The sequence below is a fragment of the Typopeltis vanoorti genome, chromosome 15 (assembly GCF_054136105.1).
Source record: "Typopeltis vanoorti isolate ZY-2024b chromosome 15, IOZ_Tvanoo_1.0, whole genome shotgun sequence".
Taxonomy (NCBI): Eukaryota; Metazoa; Arthropoda; class Arachnida; order Uropygi; family Thelyphonidae; genus Typopeltis; species Typopeltis vanoorti.
Window position 1 is genome coordinate 54363066 of NC_143563.1, and position 23978 is coordinate 54387043.

The window sequence follows — 23978 nt, forward strand, 5'->3', positions numbered from 1 at the left end:
TATCACTTGCAAGAATCCAATTTCTCTTGGACTGACCTACATTGCTAGCCTCTCCTGGCACCAACACATCTCAGCCATAGCTTCTTCAACCTCCAGAAAACTTGGTTCCATATTTCTGCTCAAACATTACTCACCTGTACAATTCCTGAAACTTTTTTTTTGAGTGTGTGTGTGTAATATGTATATATACGTGGAGCTTCTGAAACTCAGTTGACAAAGACAAGCCCGTTGGTTGGAAAGGTCCAGGTTCAAGTCCCATCTGTGACGTGAGGAACCTTTATCAGGTTTCAATCAAATGTTAAGTTAGCCAGTGTCATACAGAAGTGGAGGGTTTTGTCTCCCTGCAAACAGGCAAACCATTCACACAAACACAGAACCACAGTTGCCTAAGGGGGTGCAGCAAAGGAATGGCAAGCTGTCTGCATTAATTTTCTAAACCCCTAATTAAAGGACTTGACCCATCTTGGATGGACGATAATTGAATGGATAGATATATATAAATATCAACTCTGCACACGAGAAGTCACAAAACCTATAACACAATTCCTACTTATGGTGTGAAACATTGAAACTACTGAAACATTGGTGTTGTGTAGCTACAACTTCCCTAAAAATGTTTCGTGCTATCCAGAAGATGGCAGTCTGATTAATTAATGTCCCCTCTTTCAGAGTTTGATTCACTACAACTGGACCCTGTGATTTTTTGTTTCTACTTCACATTTCTTCTGTAGGTATTTCTAGAGAGCATTCTACTGAACTGGCCACAATCCATTTTAATCCTGAACAACATCGTTTGTGTGCTCAGTATTCAGAGTGTGTTCTTAAATTGTGTGTACTCAGACTTGTTTTGGGAAATTAAAATCAGTCCTCCTCTCTTACGGAAGGGACTGCTTCTCCATCTACAACTGATTGTATCAGCTTTTGTTTCAGAGAACCTATCAGACTTCTCTCTCTCTTCTCTGAAGAGATATGAAAGTTCTCTCTCTCTCATTGACAAGATCTGAGAGAGAGAAAGAAAGAGATTCTGTTAACTGTCATAGAAATGTTCTCTGTATTTCATTTTTTATAATTTTTTTCAAAACTCAAAGATAATTCAATGATTAGATTTTGAAAAATCCTCTTGACAAGCATTTCTTCATTTTGCATCTAGTGTTACACTTCAATATTTTTCACCTAGGCTGATAACTTTCATCTAGTTGTTTTTAAATTATATATTTCAGGCTAATTCTAATCACACTAGTATTTAGTGTGATTAGAACTGTTTACAAGCATTAAGGCTTGTAATATTCTTATTAGCTACGAAAAACTAGTTTTTTAACTTTGTTTTTTACAGACAGCTTGTGTGCCATGTTTTCCTCCTTCCTATCACATTGTTGATGAATTTGTGAAAATATATCATGAATGTCTTTCAAAGCATGTAAGTATTATGTTTTAATATTTTATATATGTATATAAATGTCATTCCATCCTATAAATATAGGATGGAAAGACTAGTGCTGAAATCCTATTTGTTTTTGTTATTTTCATTTTGTGATCATAATCATAATTTTCAGCATATATTTTAAATTTGCAGAATAAAAGTAATTGCAACAATTAAATTTATTACTTACAATAGAAGATTTATATGTATTTGAGATGAGAAATATTTCCATAGGGTAGTAGTTGGAACTACATTATGTTGATAAAAGTTATTGTACACCTTACATGTCATGCAAATTTCATCACTAAAAAACACACATACTAACCACAATAATGACTATTTAATTCGTAAATATTTCATCCCAAGTATCTTGGGACATCATCAGTACAGTAGTTCAAACAATACTAGGAATAACATACAGTTAGGGCGCATGATTACAATGGAATCTCAATATGCGTGCAGCAACGTGTTATAGAAGAAAATTAAATATAACTGAAAAAAAAAAAAAATAAAATAAATATATATATTTATATATATATATATATTCCTTACTACTCAATCAGTTAAGAGTTTCTGAGCACGAATTGGCAACAAATAATTTAAAAATTACGGAACTAGAAACAGACTTATCAAATACGTTAAATCAAGATCTGCTGATTATTATTGTCTCAAAAAATTCAGGGAAAAAAGCTTTTGATAAAAGCAATAATAATCTTCATAATAAATACCTTAATCTGCTAAATCAATCAAAAAAGATCACTAACAAATTACCGATGGAAAAATGGGTAGTCAGTTTATCTAACCATCCACTAACAACAGACGAATTAAATGTTCTAGCAAGAGGTCATAAATTTGCGATTTCACCCAAATGTTTCCCATATTTAGATTTCATACATAACATAGAGAGAAACATCTGCCATCTTTCCAGTACTGAAGCCAACAGACCTCGTTTCGAGGTAGTAACAAATAATTTATAAGTAATCTATGGTGCCAAACCTTCGGACTTAAATATCCCACCATCAGAATTGAAAACTCTTACATCCTTAAAACGTAATAAAAATATAATCATTACCAGAGCTAACAAAGGAAATACCACTGTGGTTCTTGATACCAATTCATATGACTGAAAAATGAATTTATTACTCTGAGATCGTAATACTTACACCAAACTGGATTATGATCCTACAAAATGTCAACTCAGGAAATTAAACAAGTTACTTGATGAAACCTCCTCCTTAGATGAAGAAAGAATTAAAAAACTCAAGACATACCATGCTAGACCTCCCAGAATTTATGGCTTACCTAAGCTTCACAAAATTAATGTTCCTCTCAGACCCATCGTAGATTCTATTAGCAGTCCAACTTACAAGTTATCAGGATTCTTATCTAACCTTCTCTGTCCTCACATAGACCACTCAGCCTCTTCAATCAAAAATTCCACAGAGTTTCATGCAAAAATAAAAGACATTCAACTGTTAAAAACTGACTTGTTAATTAGTTTCGACATTGTTTCCCTCTTCACGAACATTACCTACAAAGAAACAGTAAAATTATTTACTCAAAAATTTCCTTCTGATATAGTTGAATTATTCAAATTTGTTATTACATCCGGTTACTTCACCTGGAAAGGTCAAATTTACAAGCAAGAAGAAGAAACAGCAATGGGATCTCCTTTATCATCAAACTTAGCAAACCTGTTTCTAGAACACGTTGAAGAAAAAATATTCACATTTGAACCCAAACCAAAAATTTGGTTACGATATGTCGATGAAGTATTTGCAGTCTGGGATCATCCCGAACAGGAATTGCAACTGTTTCTAGATAAAATAAACCTTCTTCACCCTCGCATCAACTTTATGCTAGAAAAAAGAATCTCCATAGGGTATCTCCTTTCTGGATTTACACATTCAAAGAAAAGAAGACGGTTCCATCGCCATGTCTGTCTATCGCAAGCCTACATTTTCAGGTCGCTACATTCTCTATTCTTCCGCTCATCATCCATCTCAGAAATTTGGCATCATTAAATCACTAGTTTCCAGAGCGCACAAATTCTGCTCCTCTGAAGATTCTCTAAACTGAGAACTAGAAATAATCAAAAATACAGCCATAGTAAATGGATATAATCTTAAAACAACTGAAAAAATCATCAGTCACCTTCCCACACATCAACCCAGACAAGAAGAAGTTTATAGGATTCCCATACCTTACTTCAAAGGCACTGAATGTCTTTCAAAAATTATGAAGAAATACTATCAACCAAATCTATAACTTGTTACCTTCTCCTAAGGACAAACTCTCACCTCTGATGTTACCTGGCGTTTATGAGATCCCATGCTCCTTCGAATTGTCTTACTTTGGTCAGATAGGTTGATCTGTTCAGAAATGCATCTTGGAACATCAAGACCACATTCGTCTTTTCAAACCGCAGAAATCTGGTCTCTTCCAACATGGAGTTGAAAATCCAAACCATAGGATCCATTGGGAGAAGTCGAAACTTTTACACAGATCTTTATATAAATATGAACGTTTATATAAAGACAGTGCTGAAGCCTACACAGACCAAATTTAAACTGCAACGATGTTCTTACTATACTTTGGTCAGATAGGTTGATCTGTTCAGAAATGCATCTCGGAACATCAAGACCATATTCGTCTTTTCAAACCGCAGAAATCTGGTCTCTTCCAACATGGAGTTGAAAATCCAAACCATAGGATCCATTGGGAGAAGTCGAAACTTTTACACAGATCTTTATATAAATATGAACGTTTATATAAAGACAGTGCTGAAGCCTACACAGACCAAATTTAAACTGCAACGATGTTCTTACTATTCCTAAAGTATGGGAAATTGTCATACAAAATTGTGTAAAAAAGTAATCTTTATATATATATATATATATAATTATATATTTATATATATATTTTTTTTCAGTTATATTTAATTTTCTTCTATAACATGTTACTGCATGCATATTGAGATTCCATTGTAATCATGTGCCCTAACTGTATATTATTCCTAGTATTGTTTGAACTACTGTACTGATGATGTCCCAAGATGCTTGAGATGAAATATTTACGAATTAAATAATCATTACTGTGGTTAGTACGTCTGTTTTTTAGTGATGAATTCACCACAGGTTTTGTTTTATAAAAAAAAAATGCAAATTTCAGATCCTACCACATGCAGATGTTCAGGGTGTGTGCATAAGTCTGGTAATAAAAAGTGGGATGGGCTGCATATTCTGCACTGTAATCGATCTCAAGATGCCACATTCAGCTGAACTGACAGACTTCCGATGTTGTATAGTAGTTGGATGTCATATCAGTGGTCTTGCCATCTGTGACATTGCTACTCGTCTCAGTATGTGTGTGTGTGTGTGTATATATATATACACATACTGAAATCCATCATTGCTTATGTCATTCATAGAAGGAAAGTTGATGGTACTGCCACCACAGCAAGACAATGCTCTGGGAGGCCACTGGCATTCACTGACTGAGATCGATGAGCTCTCTCTGATGATGTCCCAAGATGCTTGAGATGAAATATTTACGAATTAAATAATCATTACTGTGGTTAGTACGTGTGTTTTTTAGTGATGAATTCACCACAGGTTTTGTTTTATAAAAAAAAAAAAAATGCAAATTTCAGATCCTACCACATGCAGATGTTCAGGGTGTGCGCATAAGTCTGGTAATAAAAAGTAGGATGGGCTGCATATTCTGCACTGTAATCGATCTCAAGATGCCACATTCAGCTGAACTGACAGACTTCCGATGTGGTATCATACCCCAAACCTTAACAAGTATGGCTGTATAAATCTACCAAAGATTTGGGAGACAGTCATCCTAAGACCAAATTAATATTTATTACTTTTATTTTTATCATTTGGACTACTATTTCAAAACTTGGAAATTTTTTTTTTTTTTTTTAAACCTAGATGGCACCATATTAGGACTTTAGTCTTGTGTTGCACGCTGCAATCACTTATACTGTCCCCACTGTTACACCGGATTGTGGTTGTCTTGCCTTTGTAACAAACTTTGTGTTGTGTGCTCTGAAGATGCTGGATATAAGACCAGCGAAATATTAACTTTTAAGTTAATAAATAGTTATTTTCTTACCATCTGTGTTCTTTTATACCGTGAAACCTATCATAACATCTCTCAGAATGTTTGAGCATCCTGCATGTCATCAGCAGCAGACCCCGTGGTCAACCTGAAAAATGCTTCAGGGGACTAGAACTTCAGGGACTGTCAGCACTAGAACTGTCTTGTCTGAGACTGATTTCAACAAAACAATGTTGAAATGTTGGACTGGGTGGCCGAAGATGTTCTTCGGGTGTCCAGAGAACATCTTTGGTGTGAATTAGAATGCCGAATTCACTCCAGACCACAGTGACCATCATCAGCAATGGGGATAACTTTGTGCAAGGAATGGAAAAATATTTCTACTGCGACATATCAGGAATTGATTGAAAGCATGCCCCTGAAGGGTAGTTGCTATCATTTAGACCAAAGGTCGTCCTATGTCCCACTCAGTACCAGAAATGTAATTAAAATGCATTTTTTTTTACCACAACTAAGTGTCACCACCACTACGTTGACAAAAATACTTTTGTCAACATAGTTTTTTTTTTCTCTCTCTCTGCATATATTTGATAGTATGAGGTAAACATTTTTTCCAAGTTTCATTGGACTTACATGTTTTGCTCAATATTAGGACCATCAAATTTGAGTATTTCTAAAGTGCAAAACAACAAAATATTTTATATTGTAGGTAACTCTTTGGTCTGCTCATTTTCATGTGCTTTGCAATTTTTGGTGTCTGCATCTTCATAGCATACTGTTCATCTCATTTGAAAAGATCATCATTACCAATTTCTTCTGAATGCACTTCAAGTAAATATGGACGCTTGTCGTGTCCATTTAAATCAGTGGTTCTTAACGTTTTTTTGTTTGCCCCCCCCCTCAACTATTTGTATGGCTTGGAGCCCGCTACTCAATTTTACACTAAGTTAATGACTCAATAAGATAATTATAATATATTATTAGGCAAACATAAATTATTATTATTATTAGATGACACCTCCAGGGAGTCCATAGACTCATCGAGGGAGGGCTCTTGCTCTACAACTCTGTCTCCACCACTCAATCCACCAACTACAACAAACCACAACTACACCAATGCCATCTACTGCCCACCACCACCACCACTAGCATTTTCACAGACACTCACAAACATCCATGCCCATGGCTGGATTCGAACCCACAGCCTTTTGGCTGGAGAGCAGATATGCTAACAACTCGGCCAACCAGGCTGGCATTGTTATTTACCATCAACTAAATTACCATCACATGTAAATAACCATCAACATATTTGAACTGATAGTTAATTAAAAATTAATGACTGATACGAATTCATTTTTGCTCAAAAAAGATATAAACTCACTGTATTTAATAAGCCAATCATTAATAGCTACCCTGAACCTGATGAGATCCTGCTAATTTTTCAATATCAGATTCAATGTTTGACAAACGAAGTCTCAAATCTCCTCTTTCACTTATTTGCAATCTATTTCGCTGCTTAGCTAAGAATTGCAACACAACTCTGAATCTTTTCTCAACAGTTATGAAGAAGGAAATGCAATGAGCAGTAATTTTATTTCTTGCCAAGCTAAGGATACCTGCATTGTATGTTTGGTCAGAATCTTTTATACCAATGCTGCTGAAATTGTACTTGAGCTTCAAAATCATTTTTTAAGTCAATAAATTCTTCACACAAATTTAGATGAACACAAGTGGCATCAGAAAGAAATGGATTTATGACCCAATCGGGTATTTTAAGCTTATCAAAGTATTTGAATCTGATCATCTAGTCTTCTTTCAATGTCAGAAGATGGAAACAGTAACAATCCAAATCTGCATCTAATATTAAATCATCTATTATTTGTAGACTTGGGAACTGCAGAAAATCTCATCTTGCAATTAAGTCCAATTCAATTTTTAAATTTAGTCTTTAATTTGCGAAAGTACTCCACATTCTTTTTTGCTTTATTTGGATGCTTTTTCTTAAATGCTCAATCATTCTTAAAGGCTTCATTCCTTTGTTTGAGAAAGTTTTTTTCTCATATTAAGCACATTGGTAACTGCTCACAAGTTATTATTATTTGTAGTAATAATAATAACTTGAATATTGACAACATTTTCTTTTTTTCACACATTTTAATGGGCTACAGGCTACACAATATCAGCGAAGTACTCCACATGATACCACAGGCTAGATGTAAACTGCAAACCAGGGTTGTCAGATGGGCATTAGGAAAAGGAACAGATAAAGCTTATAAAAGTAGTGGATTCTGCTAAAAATAGCCCAAATTAATTATTTTCAATGTAGAAAATTCTGATCAAAAAGTAGCCCAATTAACTTTCAATATAAAAATTTTAAAAAATAAGTAGTCAATAAATTTGAACAGTATTGCCAGACATACATTATTCGAACAGTGTTGTTAAACATACAATATAAATAGGAATGCTATATTACACACGGAATTTTTTGCTTTTATTATATTAGTAGTATTATAATGCTTACCACCCCCCCCCAGCAACCCTAACCGCTTACCCCCCCCCTCAATGTTCACAGCGCCCCTGAAGGGGTGGGGTGCTACCGCACAGGTTAAGAACCACTGATTTAAACTATTTTGCTTTATATGCTTTCTTCCAAGAAGTTTTTTTGTGACATTTGCCCATGAAAGGTTGTAAACCTATAATATGTTAGTACTGATGTGTGGGGGTTTAAGGACTTGTTTCTATTTTTTCATAAAATTGTGTGTGTGTGTGTGTGTGTTTGTTATAAGTATGTATCGTTCAAAAACCGACATTAAATACCGAATTGCTAAGGCAACCATGGCCTTACAGAAGTTAAAACTATTGTGGGGAGATAACAGAATAGCAATCACAACCAGCCTAAGGCTAATTGACAACTTGGTGAATTCTGTCCTTTTGTATGGTTGTGAGGCCTGGACTTTATTGAAGGAAGATGAGAGGCGACTCCTGTCTTTCGAAACGAAAACTTACAGAAGACTTTTGAGAATTCCCTATACCGCTCATGAAACCAATGAAAATGTCCAAAAACTAATTAACTCAATACATGGAAGAAAAAGGGAAAATATTCTGACCGTCATCAGAAGAAGACAGATGAAATGGTTCGGACATGTAGAGAGGGCTAATGGCATTCCAAAGCAAACCCTAGAAGGAATCATTCTGGGATCAAGGGTTAGGGGCCGACCTCGATTAAAATGGAATGATCATCATCATACGTATCGAGGATTTAGGCCTAGTATGGCCTGTTCTGGCCTTAGAAGCCATCGTTGAATCGTTTAAGAGGACATCCTGGTTTTCTTTTTCCTAATGGCTTGTACTTTAAGGCTCGTTTTGGTAATCTTTCTGTTTTCATTCTTTGAACGTGTTCCATCCATTTATGTTTATATTTTTTAATTTTTTCAATTACTGGTTCTTGGTTTAATTCTTTCATAATATCTTCGTTTCTTTTGTGATCAAATAGGGTATACTTTGCAGTTTCTCATAAACTTCATTTCTGCTGTTGTTAATCTTTGTTTGTCTTTTTGTTTTATTGTCCAGATTTCGCTTCCATACATTAAGACTGGTAGGGCTAATGTATTGTATACTTTTAGCCTGGTTTGTTTTTGAACTAGGTTTGGTTTAAATATAGAGTTAATTACACCTGTTATTTTTAAATATTTTGCAATTTTTATGTTTATATCTTTTTCATTTTCATAAGTGATCATACATCCTAGGTAGTTAAATGAATTCACCTGTTCTAAGATCTTGTTATCTAATACTGTTTTAGTTCTTGCTGGATCTTGTCCTTTAAAGGCCATGGTTTTTGATTTTTCCGTTGATATTATCATACCATAATCTTTGGATATCTCATTATTTAGATTTAAAATAGCTTTCTGTAAGTTACTTCAGAATTTGTAATTATTATTTGGTCGTCTGCAAAGAAAAGAGTGCTTAAGTTAACTGTAGGTGAAAGTTTAATTCCTTGATGTAAATTTTTACTCCATTTTATTATTATTTCATTTAAGTAGATATTAAAAAGAGTTGCTGAGAGGGGACATCCCTGTCTGACTCCTTGGTTTATCTCTCTTGTATATGATAGCTCGTGATTTAATCTTATTTGTATTTGATTATTTTCATATATACTTGTGACAGCTTTTAGGATATTATTTGGTATTTGTCTTTCTTTTAATATGTTAAATAATATGTTTCTTTTAACTTTGTCATGGAATGATAACATCAAAAAATGGACAAATTCCTCCCTTTCTCAACTGACATCAAGAACAAGAGACCGAGACGAATCGAGGAGGCTAGCAAAGAGTATCACCTACCAGCCATGAATGACCCAATGGTTCATTTAGGACTATGGGGAGAAGAAGAAGAAGATGTGTAGCTCAGCGGAAGTGATATTTGCATCCTATGTGCTAGGCTACCCAAAGATAGACTTAAGTTCAAGTTTAGTTTAACGCCTCTCCTAGTGCAATTGGAAGAACGACGGTACATTGCGCCCTTCGATTGGAATAGACCAATTCTTGTCATGACGGGAGGAATCTTTATGTGGACTTTTTCAATCAAAGGTGAGTTAGCCGATCTCATACAGAGGTAGCAGAGTTTTTTCTGCCGGAAACTTGGGTTTTTCATCCCGAATGCAGACAAATCAGCCTTTCAGAACACACGCAATTTACAGACAAAAAATACTAGTTGTGGTGGTGGTGGGCAGTAGATGGTGTTGATGGAAATGATTGGTAGTAGAGGTTCGGTGTAGTGGTGGAGACTGTTGTATAGTAGGTGTCCTCCCGCGATGAGTCTTCGGACTCCTTGGAGGTGTCACGAATAATAATAATAATTAGTTGCCGACTAGAGGAACTCTTTCTAAGCCTTTCTTTGGCTGGTTCCCGAGTTAGTCAATGTCTAGCACAAGCATGTGGGTCCTTTCTCCCAGAAACTCGTGTTTATCACCCTATAAATTAAAAAAAAATCAATAATAAACCCCCACACTATTTCATGCAATAACATATCCTATTAAGGATATGTTATTGTCTGAAACAAGATTATGACAACTAATGAAGAGAATGCAGCACTTATTTGCATTCTCTTCATTAGTTGCCACTATAATTAGCAATAGTCTTGGGCCAGGTATCTTTAATTGGCTACTGATAGATTGAACTTCCCAGTCAATCTCCAAAGTTGGATAGTGCTAAAATGACCTCACATACTCCTTATAAAGGAATAAAAGGAGTTAACTGATTATATGATTATTAATTATTTTTTTTTTTGCATAATCCAGAAACCCTGCCCTAGAGACCAAACATGAAACTATTTCAAGTCACTTCACTGTTAGGACTTAGGCCTCTTCTGATCCTATGTGTGGGATCATAGGATGTAGCACTGTTTTCAGTGCAAAGTTAGAAAAAATAAATAAATAGGTTTCCATACAAAGTTCATAACGGAAAAAACTCGCGTAAAAAGATTATTTAATACTATAATTTTCACCTGTGTGTCACAGGCATCTTCAGTACATTAAGCTCAAATTAAACAATAACTGACAATTCCAAAAAACACCACCTAAGTAGCTGGTGTAAGATAACTAAAAAGGTCAATAACTTTCCTAAAAAAAAAAAAAACAATACAATAAAAAGTTAGTAAAGATTAGCTGATTTGTAAAGTACTATCTCCCATAAAGGGGATAGATGTAAGCCCTTGGATCTGTTTAAGTTAGGAGAATGAAGTAGAGTTTCACATGTTTCTTTATAAAGGCGTTCCATGAGAAACTGACTTTTGTGAAGAACTCTTGTCTTTCTCCAATGAACTCTGTGTCTAGTGAAGATGGCATGTTCTGCAAGTCCAGACTTTTCAGGTTTAAAGTATTCAATATAAGATTGGTGTTCTTCTAGCCGAATAGAGGCAGATCTTCTCGTTTGTTTGAAATAAGATAATCCACAAGAGCACGGAATCTGGTAGACGCCTGGATGATTAAGATGTGGAAGCTTGTCCTTAGGAGAAGTGAGAAAGGTGGAAATTTTTCTGAACGGTCGAAAGGCAACAAAAATATTCAGTGGTTTTAAAACTATTCAGTAGTTTTAATGTCTTCCTTTTCAAACACAGAAGAAATAACGTGCATTACTATCCCTTATGTACAAGGCATCAGTGAACGTATAGCAAAAGTTTTAAAACCACTGAATATTTTTGTTGCCTTTTGACCGTTCAGAATAATCTCCACCTTTCTCACTTCTCCTAAGGACAAGCTTCCACATTTTAATCATCCAGGCGTCTACCAGATTTCGTGCTCTTGTGGATTATCTTATTTCAAACAAACGGGGAGATCTGCCTCTATTCGGCTAGAAGAACACCAATCTTATATTGAATACTTTAAACCTGAAAAGTCTGGACTTGCAGAACATGCCATCTTCACTAGACACAGAGTTCATTGGAGAAAGACAAGAGTTCTTCACAAAAGTCAGTTTCTCATGGAACGCCTTTATAAAGACACATGTGAAACTCTACTTCATTCTCCTAACTTAAACAGATCTGATGGCTTACGTCTATCCCCTTTGTGGGGGATAGTACTTTACAAATCAGCTAATCTTTACTAACTTTTTATTGTATTGATTTTTTTTTTTTTTAGGAAATTTATTGACCTTTTTAGTTATCTTACACCAGCTACTTAGGTGGCGCTTTTTGGAATTGTCAGTTATTGTTTAATTTGAGCTTAATGTACTGAAGATGCCTCTGACACACAGGCGAAAATTATACTATTAAATAATCTTTGTACGTGAGTTTTTTCCGTTATTAATTTTGTATTGATATGTCTACTCACGGTATACCTCTTTTAAAACTTAAATAGGTTACCAGTAAGTGTAGCAGTGGTGTCATGCCAGTCAATGAAATTCATGTCTCATCTAAAGATAATCACAACCATCCATTCCCACATTTGGATTCAAACCCAACAACCTATTAGCTGGAGAGTGGATATGCTAACCACTCTGCCATCTAGGCAGGAGTTTTTCTGGTAATGAAATTGCATTGTCTCCTGTTACATCTTTAATTGCTTCCAAAAAAAAGTTCTTCAAAATATTGCTTAAAGGCTGTGATCTTATTATTATTATTAAACAAGACCTCGCAGAGTCAAAGATTCATCTGGGAAAGTCAAAGACAATCGTCCCTTGGTCGAGGCTGTAATAATACCACCTTCACGTTTTCATGCAATTAGTCAATCTTTTGACACTTTATATAGGTTGAGATTTTTCTTTCTTAGCCAGAAAACTTTTGGAAGGCATTCGTTTCCAGAATAATCCTGCTTCATCAATATTATCAATAACTTTCTTCTTCCATGTTGCTTTCAAAATATTTTGACCTTTTGCTCTGATCTCTTTATTTGCATTGAAGCTTATTTGAACATTATGCAATTCTATCAAGTTTTTAAAATTCTCAAAGCATCCAGAACTAGAAAGTTTCTTTGGTTCCCACTTCAATACTTTTCTATTCTGTTTTCTTTTGGTGCAGTAAATAGGCCTAATTCTTTCATTTTTATGCATGTAGTACCAAGGGGGTTTGTTTTTGATTACAACCTTCACTCTAAATTGATAGAAGATTCTCCATTTCAATCATTGCAATGCTTCTGTTCCTAGTGGTCCAGAAACTTACCGAAGCTGATTCAACTTTTCCTTTTTTTTTCTTATATTCAACTGATTTATTAAAAATAGTTTACACTGACCATGATATCATTCAAACAAGCTAAAATCTGACTAAATATTTACCTGACTGGTGGGCCAACACAAAATTTTTCAAGACCTGGCAGTTTTAATTATAGTCAGTTGAGCCTCATAGACCATGCTGAAGACTACTCATAGAATCAACTTAAAAAAAAAAAAAAACACACATACATACTCCATCATATCAATTTTAGAAGATTTTAGAATCTTCAGCTGCCCTCAGAAATCAACATAATCTGAATAAATATGGATGCATAAAACCTTCCCAAAATATGGGAAATGCTGATCCTTCAAGATCTCAATTTACATTCAAGGCCTCCTCTAACAGGTGGCCACAGAGGGTGCCCCACCTACTTAAGACTAGACTTTTTTTTCCCCTGCATTTCACTTAGTTTTGTGTTACCCATCTGTATGTGTGTTACAAGTTTTGTATTGTACACCCAGAAGATGTCTCTGTGACTGAGATTAATATTGGAAAAATTAATGTGTTTAATCCTTTACTATAGTTTTACTTACTTATTTACTTACTGTTTTACTGCAATAAGCCTCCTACATGAATTAGCAGAGAGGAGAAAAAAGGTGATATGATAGAGGACTTTAAACTTTTGAAAGGGTAATATAGGTAACATCAGATGGAATTTTTTCATTTTATGGAGAGGATGAGAGAGCATCCATTAAAGTCGAGAATGAATGCAGCCAGTGTGAGCGTTACCCTTTTTTGTCTCATAGAGTGCCGTGTGATTGGAATGGCTTGCTTTTTGAGGTTGTAAGTGCAGGCAGTGTGAATGGATTCCAGAAAGGGAATTGCACCCAGTGTGGACTATATGTAGCCTATTCAATGAGTCTCTGACTCCCTGGAAGGTTTCTGGTAGCAGTAATATTTTAAATTCTTCTACCATTTTCATCTTCACAGAGGACCTTGCCAGTTACTTAATATTAAAATTATTTCCAACACTGGAAATGAACTCATTCTCTAATGATTGGGACTACACTTTACAAGCAATTTTTTTTCTTTCAGTTACAAGATGTTGTTGATAATGGTCTTGTGGGAAATGAAGTTATTACATTACTTACTTGGCTAAATACATATGAGTGAGTATATATGCTATTCAGTATTTTCTTTTGAGTTTTCGTTTATTATATCAGTGGTTTTTTTTTCCTTTTTGTTAAGAAACATGGTATAAAGAAAAGTTAAAGCTGATATATCAAGTTTTTTGCAAGAAAGAAAGTAATTTATTCTTGACAAAGAATTATGTTCCAATTTTAATCTGTATTTTACCTAAGTACGAGCAAACAAAAATTTGCATGTGAATCATTTCATGATTATGCCACTTATTTGTAAAATTGATGCCTGTGTAACAAGTTCTCATAATGCTTAGTAGTCCCTTTCAAGTATATGTAATGCCATTATAGGATTAGGATAGGTCATTATCCAAACCAGTTTCAGTTTACTTTTTACAGTTTCAATTTCCAAGATACTGGGAGCTTATTGAGAATTGTGAAGATACTCTTCATGCAAACTTTTGTTTTATCAGACTTGAGTAAAATAAGGACGAAAACCAGAATATAATTTATCACTTATAACTTGTTAAGTAAAGCTACTATTCTCTAATAAATGATTATCTAAATAATCATTTTAAGTATTTTAAGATAATTATATTTTCATTGCTCATCACCAAAGTGGTGGGCAATGAAAAGTGATTTGAGTGATATTCAAAAATTCTTTTCTAGACCAAGATTCTTGTAAAAAAGGAGGTTCAGAAGTGTCTTCCTTAAAGATTTATTTGTTACACACACACACACAGTAAAAATATCAGAAATACACTGTTGATAGGTTTATTTCATCACATTATACTCTGTTTTGTTTGTGAGTGAAGAAAGGTTAGTAAAAATTGCATTTGATGCTTAGGTGGGCAGGTTGAGATATATCAATAATCTGGGAAAAAACTTATTTATGTGATCGAATGCTATCTAAATTAAGGTGTCATAACAGAAAAGTATATAGTTTAGAAGATTATATCAGTTGCTTTAATATCATTTTTGTTCTAGGTGTTTATCAGAACTTTTCAATCCCCCCCCCCCCATTTGTAATGTGATATAACATCACATTACAAATGGGGAGGGACAGGCTGACAAATGAAAAATTTTAGAAACCTAAAAATTTGAAAGAAAATTGCTGATGAGAAACTAGTAACAACATAAACTTACATGGTACTATTATAGCTTTCTGTCTACGTATGTAGAATAGCTCAACTTAGTGACAACCTATAACATTATTTTTTCTCTATGCATGTTCAGATATACAGTAGAGCAACTTCTGCTGCAGAGAGAAAAAAATAATGTTATAGGTTGTCACTAAGTTGAGCTGTTCTAGGGTCATTCAGAAGGAAGGCAAGAGAACACAGCAGGAGCAGATTGTGGAGTTTGTCTTCAGCTTATGAAGACTAAATGGAAATTAGAAGAAAAGTTAGAAATGAAAGACAGATGGGATCCTTTAAAAAAGAGATGTGAAGATTTTTGTAATCATTAATCTATATAGAATTCTTTCATTTAAAACAGACAGAAACTTAATTGCTTGCCATTTCATATAGAAATGGCAAGCAGTGAAGTTTGTTTTGTTTGTGATTCTCAGTCTGAAAAGTGATTTGAAACTGTTGATAGGGTTTTGGGTATTTCTTTAGAAGGTAAATTTGTTCTGAGGTGATAACATAAAACTGTTAAGGTTTTAAGTGATTTATTCAGTGGAGCTTGCTGTTATTTTCATATAGAAAGCGAAGTTATTGAAGTGTTTGTATGAAGCCAAGATGTTTTTTTTAGCATTCTGCAATTTAGTGCAGAAATGACTTTTTGGACATATATTGGAGAGTTATATATGTGGGATCCTCGAATATGAATCTGTGAAATCTGTGTGCAAGTTTGAGTAGTATAGTTCAATTTTTTTTTTTAGTTTGGAGTTGAGAGTATAAAAAAAAAATTACTGATGGTGTATATGACAGGATTACATTCCCAAGAAGGAAAGTAGAAAAAAAAAAAAAATACTCTCACAGGGTACGGAATAAAAATTTGAAAGTTTTATGAGCAATCCTCTTATTCTGAATTATACTCTTATTTCAATTCTGTTTTTATCCCTTCAGCCTAGACAGACTTTTGAAAATGAAAACTGCAGTTTTTTTTGTTCCATTTTTTCTCTTAATGATGTACTAAATACATCATCAGGACATATTTTTAGCATCATCAGTAGTGTGCCATCTGACAGTAGCAAATGGCAGGAGTTAAGAATAAATTAATATTTACAAAAATGTACATTTATGTACAACAGGTACATAAAACATTCAACATCAACTGGAAAATCTATAATTAATTTTTTTTAAAAATTTATTTAATTTTAATAATTTGATCCTCATTTCATTTTTAAGAGAGAATAGCATTTTGATAACTGATGTGATAAAATAATATGGTCATTGAGGGTTACATGGAAAGAGTAGCAAACCTAGCAATGGGAAATTAATTGTCCTCATAGCTGAGTTATTGATATAAAAATAAAAAAAATTGCACTTAAAAAAAAAGTTTTATTTTATAGTTGCATTAATGCTGATGTGTAAAAACTCTTGACATGTAATTCGCTTAGTTCATACCACTCAGTAAGTCTTAAAACATTATTTTTATAAGCAGGTATAAAATCTGAAAGATGTAACAATAAAAAAGTGCTTTTATTTTCAAAAGATCTAGTCTGAAGAGACAAAAATAACACGAGACCAGTTCTGCTTTACAGTCACACATCAAGATTATTATTATTGTCGAGATTTTGAGGGAGTTGAAGACTCATCAAGGGGATAGTTGGTGTGGGTGGCCATATGGCCACCCCACACCAACTATCATACTTTCTCTTAAATTTATTCATGCTAGATGCACTCACCACTTAACTGTGTACAAACTTAACCTCCATGGATACCCCCTGTATTCTCTCCCCACCTTCCGTATATTATAAAAAATTTTATTAGACAATATCCTATAACACTTATTCAGAAGTTTATAGATCTCTATCATGTCGCCTCTCTTTCTCCTGTGTATGAGTTCGCATGCTCTTGATCTGTCCTTATAATGTACATTTCTTAATCCAGATATAATCTTTGTAAATCTTCTTTGCACTCTTTTCAGGATTTCTTTATCCTCTTCCAATCCCAGCAGACCAAATCCGTTCACAGTAGTGTAAGTGTGCAGTCTTATGGAGACCTTGTAAAGAGGCAAAATGACTTACTTATCCTTACATGTCAGTGTTTTTTTTTGTTTCAACATTGCTATTATCCTCAAATCAGCTAATGCCTTTTTATTCCTATATAGGGAGTAGCGAGGCCATTTCAGCCCTGTCCAACTTTTGGAGACTAAGTAGGTAGTTCAATCTCTACTGGTAGCCAGCCAGAGATAGTTGGCCCAAGGCTATCAATAATTTAATTGGCTTGCGGTGAAGAGATGGCTAACAAGTGCTGCCATCTCGTGGTCTCTAGCCCTAACACAATGTTTTTATCCTCTGAGTTGTATTTGCAGTTTCTGCTATGTGACTTTTGAACTTCAAATTCCTGTCCACCATAATTCCAAGATCTCTGCCCTCATCACTTTCTTGTAGCATAACCCTGCCAATATAATATGCCATTGGAAATTTCATCATGCCAATATGCATAACTTTACACTTACTAACATTGAATTAATAGCCATTATCATTTGCCCAGATTTCTGTCTAATGAAATCATTTACATTTGAATATGGAAGAATCATATCCAGTGTGTGCTTTGACAGCCCTAAGAGCTATGCCAGGGTTTGTATTGGAGTTTTCCTCTCCTAGATACCTAGGAGAGGAAAACTCCAATACAAACCCTGGTAGTCAGCAGCAGCAACTACTAGTACTGGCATGAGGCTTGAAAACAATGATGTTACAATGGCTCATAGCCAGAAACTTGCAAGCAAGACCAATTTATAGGACTAAGGGAAAGCAAGGGGAAACTACCACATTAATATCCCTAGAAAAAGCAGCATGGAAACTAGAAACAATCAAAATGAGATCAGCGATGGAGCCTCCATGAGAAGAGTCATGTCCAGCAGGGGGAGAAATCGGGCTTCTCAGGTCATAAACCAGCGAAACCCTTATACAGACAGAAAGAAACAGAAAAATTATACAAACATAGGAACATGGAATGTGAAAAACCCTATTAGAAATGGAAAAACTTGAAAACATCCAAAAGGAAATGAAGAGGCTTAATATAGACATACTGGGAACATGTGAAACAAGATGGCAAGATCAAGGTGATTTCTGGAGTAATAATAATACTCAAGAAACACTTAGGCAAAAAAAAAAAGTAACCACAACAATCAAACACAATGACAGAATCATGGCAATAGTATCCAATCTGAACCAGTAAAACTAAACATTATAATGGTCTATATGCCTACAACTGAACACAAAGATGAAGAAATAGCTGAAATGAGCAAATTGAAGATATATGGAACATATTCAAATGAAGAGACAACGCAATAATAATGGGAGATTGGAATGCAATCATAGGAGAAGGAAAGGAGGATAATACTGTAGGAAAATTTGACTTTACGACAGAGAAATGATAGAAGACAACATCTGATAGATTTCTGCAAACAGAAAGAAATAATAATCACAAATGCAATATTCCAAACACACAAAAGAAGAAGATACATCTGGAAGGCACCCGGTGGCACAAATAGATTCCAAATTGATTATATAATGGTTAAAGCAAGATTTAAAATCCATGTCAAATTTAGTGAAGACGTCCCAGGAACAGATGCTGATAGTGACCACGACCTTGTATTAATGAAAACACAATTGAAATTCAAAAAACAACCAAAAAAAACAAAAACAAAGATCAACATATTGAAACTCATCACCATCATCATCAAATTCCTGACATTTACCCCTCAAGGGAGGATATGATAGTACAACATGAAAAATTTACATCATTACTAACTTCCTACCTACAATTTTCTGCCAAATCAATTGTTACCTGTCAAAGCTACAACATTGTCAGATCTTATATTTATATATCTATCTTCCAAGGCACTTTTTACCATATCAATCCACCTATATCTTGTTGAAAGTTTTTTTTTTTCACTTGGTTAGACTATAATAAATTTAGTTTAATCCTTTATCCAAGTGTGAACATCTGAAAGTATCTTCAGGACTGGGGTAAGGTGGTTCAACACCGGGCAACTCGTTGCAAATGTGGAGCAAGCTAACATCACTCCTATCTCAGTATCTTCCATAATGCAAAACACATCTCCTTGCAGATATGTATAATGTTATGCATTAAGGGAAGGGCCACTACCGACTAGTTTCGACCTTTATTGAGGTCTCTTCAGTGGGAGCCAGACCCAAGTGGAGATACCAGGCAGAAGCATTAGCAAGGTCATCTCTACCTAAAGGAGTTGCCAAACGGTGTGCCACCTTTTTATTAAATTACTCTGGATTTAGAGAAAGATGTTGAAAGTTTATTTTTCACTTGGTTAGACTATAATAAATAGTCTAACCAAGTTTGACTATTTATTATAGTCAAACTTGGTTAGTTTGACTATAAAATTGAAAGTTTATTTTTCACTTGGTTAGACTATAATGAATAGTCTAACCAAGTGAAAAATAAACTTTCAACATCTTTCTCTAAATCCAGAGTAATTTAATAAAAAGGAAATAAAGAGGAAAGCAAACAGAAGAGAAGAATGGAAGGAAATGATGCTGATTTACCAGTCATAAGACTGATGCAATAGAAGAAGATCCAGTACTTCTTTCGAGTGCTGATATCAGTAGCATCTCTGATTTCCCTGCCTATCTTTGCATCATCAGCAAAAAATAATCCAAGGACTGATTTTTGGTGTACATCATTACCTTAAATTTGGCAGTGGGTGTGAATCTGCCAGGTTTAAGGTGACACTGGTGTACCCCCAAGGATGTCCTTGGACTTTAGTATTCAATCTTATACATTAATGATGTTAAGAAGTATCTGACAGGAGATTTTGCAATTGCAAAATTGCTAGTATTTTTAAATATCAGTCCCATAGATATACATGAAATGTTTCGGAATTTCCTGCAGACTAACTCTTTGTGTACAGAAGATAAGAGTGAAGGAATCTTGAATAGTTCATCGTCATCATCAAATTCCTGATATATACCCTCAAGGGGGTGTACAGGATATCACAGTACTACATGAAATATTATATCATTACTAACTTCTTATCTGCAATTTTCCTCCAAATCAGTGTTACCTGTCAAAACTCCAGCATTATCAGATCTTATATTTCTATCTTCTAATGCACTTTTTACTGTATCACTCCACCTATATCTTGGTCTTCCTCTGGGTCTTTTGCTAACCTAGCGAGAACACTTGTTTTGCTAATCTTTCCTCTCCCATTCTGTTTAAGTGACCATACCACCTGAGATTAGCTCTGCTAATGCATGCCTGGATGCTGACAATGTCAAGTTCTTTCCTAAGATATTCGTTTTTAATATGATATTGCCATTGATGCCATCTGTTCATGCCCCTAATCTTTCTCAGGACTCTGATATCTGCAGTCTCTAGTCTTTGGTCAAGTGTTTTACCCAGCTCTCAGATCCATAAGTTAAAATTGGCTTGAATACTGTCTAGTATACAGATAATTTAGTGTTTGAGCTAATTTCTCTCTTATTCCATATAAATTTATTTAGTTGACTTCCTACCATACCAGCTTTGTTGATTCTGTTGTGTATTTCGATATTTAATTTACTACACTAGTGGCCAAAATGGAAAACTTTTGGAAAAAGTGTATTTCTGAGGTTTGATGGCTCATAACACCACTTTTTTTTGGAGTAATACCATAAAACTATATATCAATGGAAAGATAATTTAATCAAGAATGTAATGCAATAACTTTTATGAAGGATTTTTTATTAGAACAGCAGCTATAAAGAAGAAAAGTGAAACACATAGAAAAAATTAGATATACAAAAATTCTCACAATGTGAGTTAATACTTAGTTGGGCAACCTTTAGTGTTAATTACGGCCTTACAATGCCTTCCCATGGAGTGAACCAAGTTTTTTTGTTCTGCAGCTGTTTCACATTATAACTCCTTTGGTTTTATTGGTGGGTTGCTTCTGACTAACAAGTTTCTTTAGTCGACTCTATAGATTTTCGATTGGGTTAAGGTCTAGGCTATTCCCAGGCCATTCCAGCAGTGGAATATGATTATCCTGTTTAAATATAAATGCTTCATTATCTTGGAAAAGATCATGTGCGGAAGGCTTCAGTTTGGGCTCAAGTATTTCATTTATGTATTTTTGGGCATTTATATTCCCATTAATCACTCAGATTCTGCCCACACCTTTGATGTCATACAACCCCAGATCATAACACTTAAGTGGGTGTTTCATGGTAGGTGTAATGCAATCAGGATACAAATCTTCTTTGATTCTTCTCCTTGTGTATTTTATGCCATCACTACCAAACAGGGAGATTTTGGTCTCATCACTCCAAATAACACTGTCCCATTGTTCGCTGTCCAGTTAACATGGGTTTTAGCTCAGTTTAATTTTTTCAACCTTTGTTTGAGAGATAAAAATGGCTTTTTTCGTGGAATTCTAGCATTTAGACCAAATTCTTGCAGTCTGCACCGAACAGTCCTTACACTCAACTTCACATTGTATTGTGCCATTTCATCTTGTATACACCCATATGATTTTCTTCTTTCACGTAGGCACAGTCTCTCAATTCTTCTATAATCACTTGCTGTTGTGCACCTTTTACTGCCTTTACCAGTCTGGTGTTGTAGTGACTGAGTTTCCTTATATCTCTTCAAAAATTTAGAAATGCCACCTTTGGTTAGGTTTCCACCAATTTTTCTTCTAATTTCTTCATAACTGTAGCCTCATTCACTTAATAGTACTATTTTACATCACTTTCTGGGTGACCAGTCAACTCTTTGCATCATTTCTTTAATTTTATTACGTTTTACAAGCTCACTAAATGAAAGAACACAAAAAAACCCAACCAACTTGATAGCAATCACATAACACACTGACAAATGTCCTTCTCTCAGCTCTAATACATGACATCAATAGCTGAATCTTACTGTGACTTTATTGGCTCATTGCCAAAACAAGATGACACCTGATTGGCTCTCTAAACGCTCATGCTCATTGGCTACATTCAAATGAAGGAAAGCTACTTCATATCAACCTAAGCAAGTTGTGCTTCTTTTTTCTGGTTATTTGGCTATAACTTTTTATAGAATACAGATAATTGAACGAACTTTGTTGCATTACATTCTTGATTAAATTATCTTTTCATTGATATGTAATTTTATGGTATTACACCTCAAAAAAAAGTGGTGTTATGAGCCATCAAACCTCAAAAATACACTTTTTCCAAAAGATTTCCACAATTTTGGCCACTAGTGTATCTTCACTAAAAATCGTGCCTAAGTAGCTGAAATGTTTTACTTGTTCTATAGGTTCTCCATTCACAATGCAATTAATATTTTCAATGTTTCTGCTTACTTTCATTGTGTTTGTCTTTTTAATGCTGACCTTCATACCATATCTATTACAACAGTTATTCACTTTAGTCAGGGAATCTTGCAGACTTGTAGCAGATTTATTTAGAAGTATAACATCATCCGCATAAAGCAAAACGCTGACATTAACATCTCCAATTTTGATATCAGGTTTAACACCACTTTCCTTCGTAATGTGATCCATATAGATAATGTACATCCTTGTCTGACACCAGATTTAACATTAAACCACCTTCCTATACTTCCTTCAATTCTAACTGCTGACTTACAACTCAAATAAAGACTAAGTATTGTTTGATATAATACCCCATTGACACATATAACTGTAGCGTTTTGAATAGCTTCTCTCTCTTGGCACCTTGTCATATGCCTTTTCCAGATCTACAAAACTTAAATACAGATCTTTGTTATATTTCCATGATTTCTCAACTATCTGTCGTAAAGCAAAAATCTGATCCTGACAGTCTATTTGGCCTGAATCTAGCTTGTTCTTCACCAAGCTTCTCTTCCACAATCCTTCTCAACTGTTTCTCAAGTATATTTGCATATACCTGCATATCTCACCAGGAACACTCAGTAGTTCCTCTGTAATTCTCAGATTCAGTTTTATTTCCCTTTTTATATATGGGTACTATGAGAGCTCTACTCCAATCATCTGGAATTTGTCTTGAATAGTTGGAGGTTGTAATTCTTAGAAACTACATTGTGGAGAAGGCTATTCAAGGTTAGAGAGAATATAAGAGGAGTGGGAGAAGCACATTCAATTGCATAGTATTTGAACTGTAAATGAATGTTGGGCAACTACTGCTTTTGTTTTCGTAGACTAATTAGAAATGAGGACATGGTAAATCACTTCTGTTGAACGTCACCCATGGAAGCTCCTGGAAAAAATGCACTAAGAAACAGACCACATGTAAAAAAGTGGCTGGAATGAGTCTGTGAGGGAGTGATTATTGATTAGCTAAACTATTCTCTTTTTTTAGACAACAATCTTTAGGAAGGTTTTTGTTTTATTTTTAGTTTACGACCCCCCCCCCCCCAGACGTGAGACAAATATTTAAGAACGATAAGTTTGCATTTGTGCATATGGGATTGGCAGCTGGACTGGTGAAAAGTACCATCTTCAGCTGAAAAGATAGCAGAAGGTTTTTGGAGGCTGAGGAAATCATAGATAAGTGTTGGTGCTAGGCTAGAGACAAATGT

At 34.6% G+C, this 23978-nt stretch overlaps 1 protein-coding gene across 3 annotated transcripts in view; it reads left to right on the top strand.

Annotated features, from left to right (window-relative positions):
* Sec6 (Exocyst complex component Sec6) overlaps positions 1–23978 on the top strand; it is a 478173-nt gene that overhangs the window by 185436 nt on the left and 268759 nt on the right. For all 3 annotated transcript variants that reach the window (XM_090405049.1, XM_090405048.1, XM_090405050.1), the window contains exons 9-10: positions 1334–1417; positions 14231–14304. In XM_090405049.1, the coding sequence (XP_090261175.1) occupies positions 1334–1417; positions 14231–14304 (158 nt within the window). The remainder of the gene's footprint in view (positions 1–1333; positions 1418–14230; positions 14305–23978) is intronic.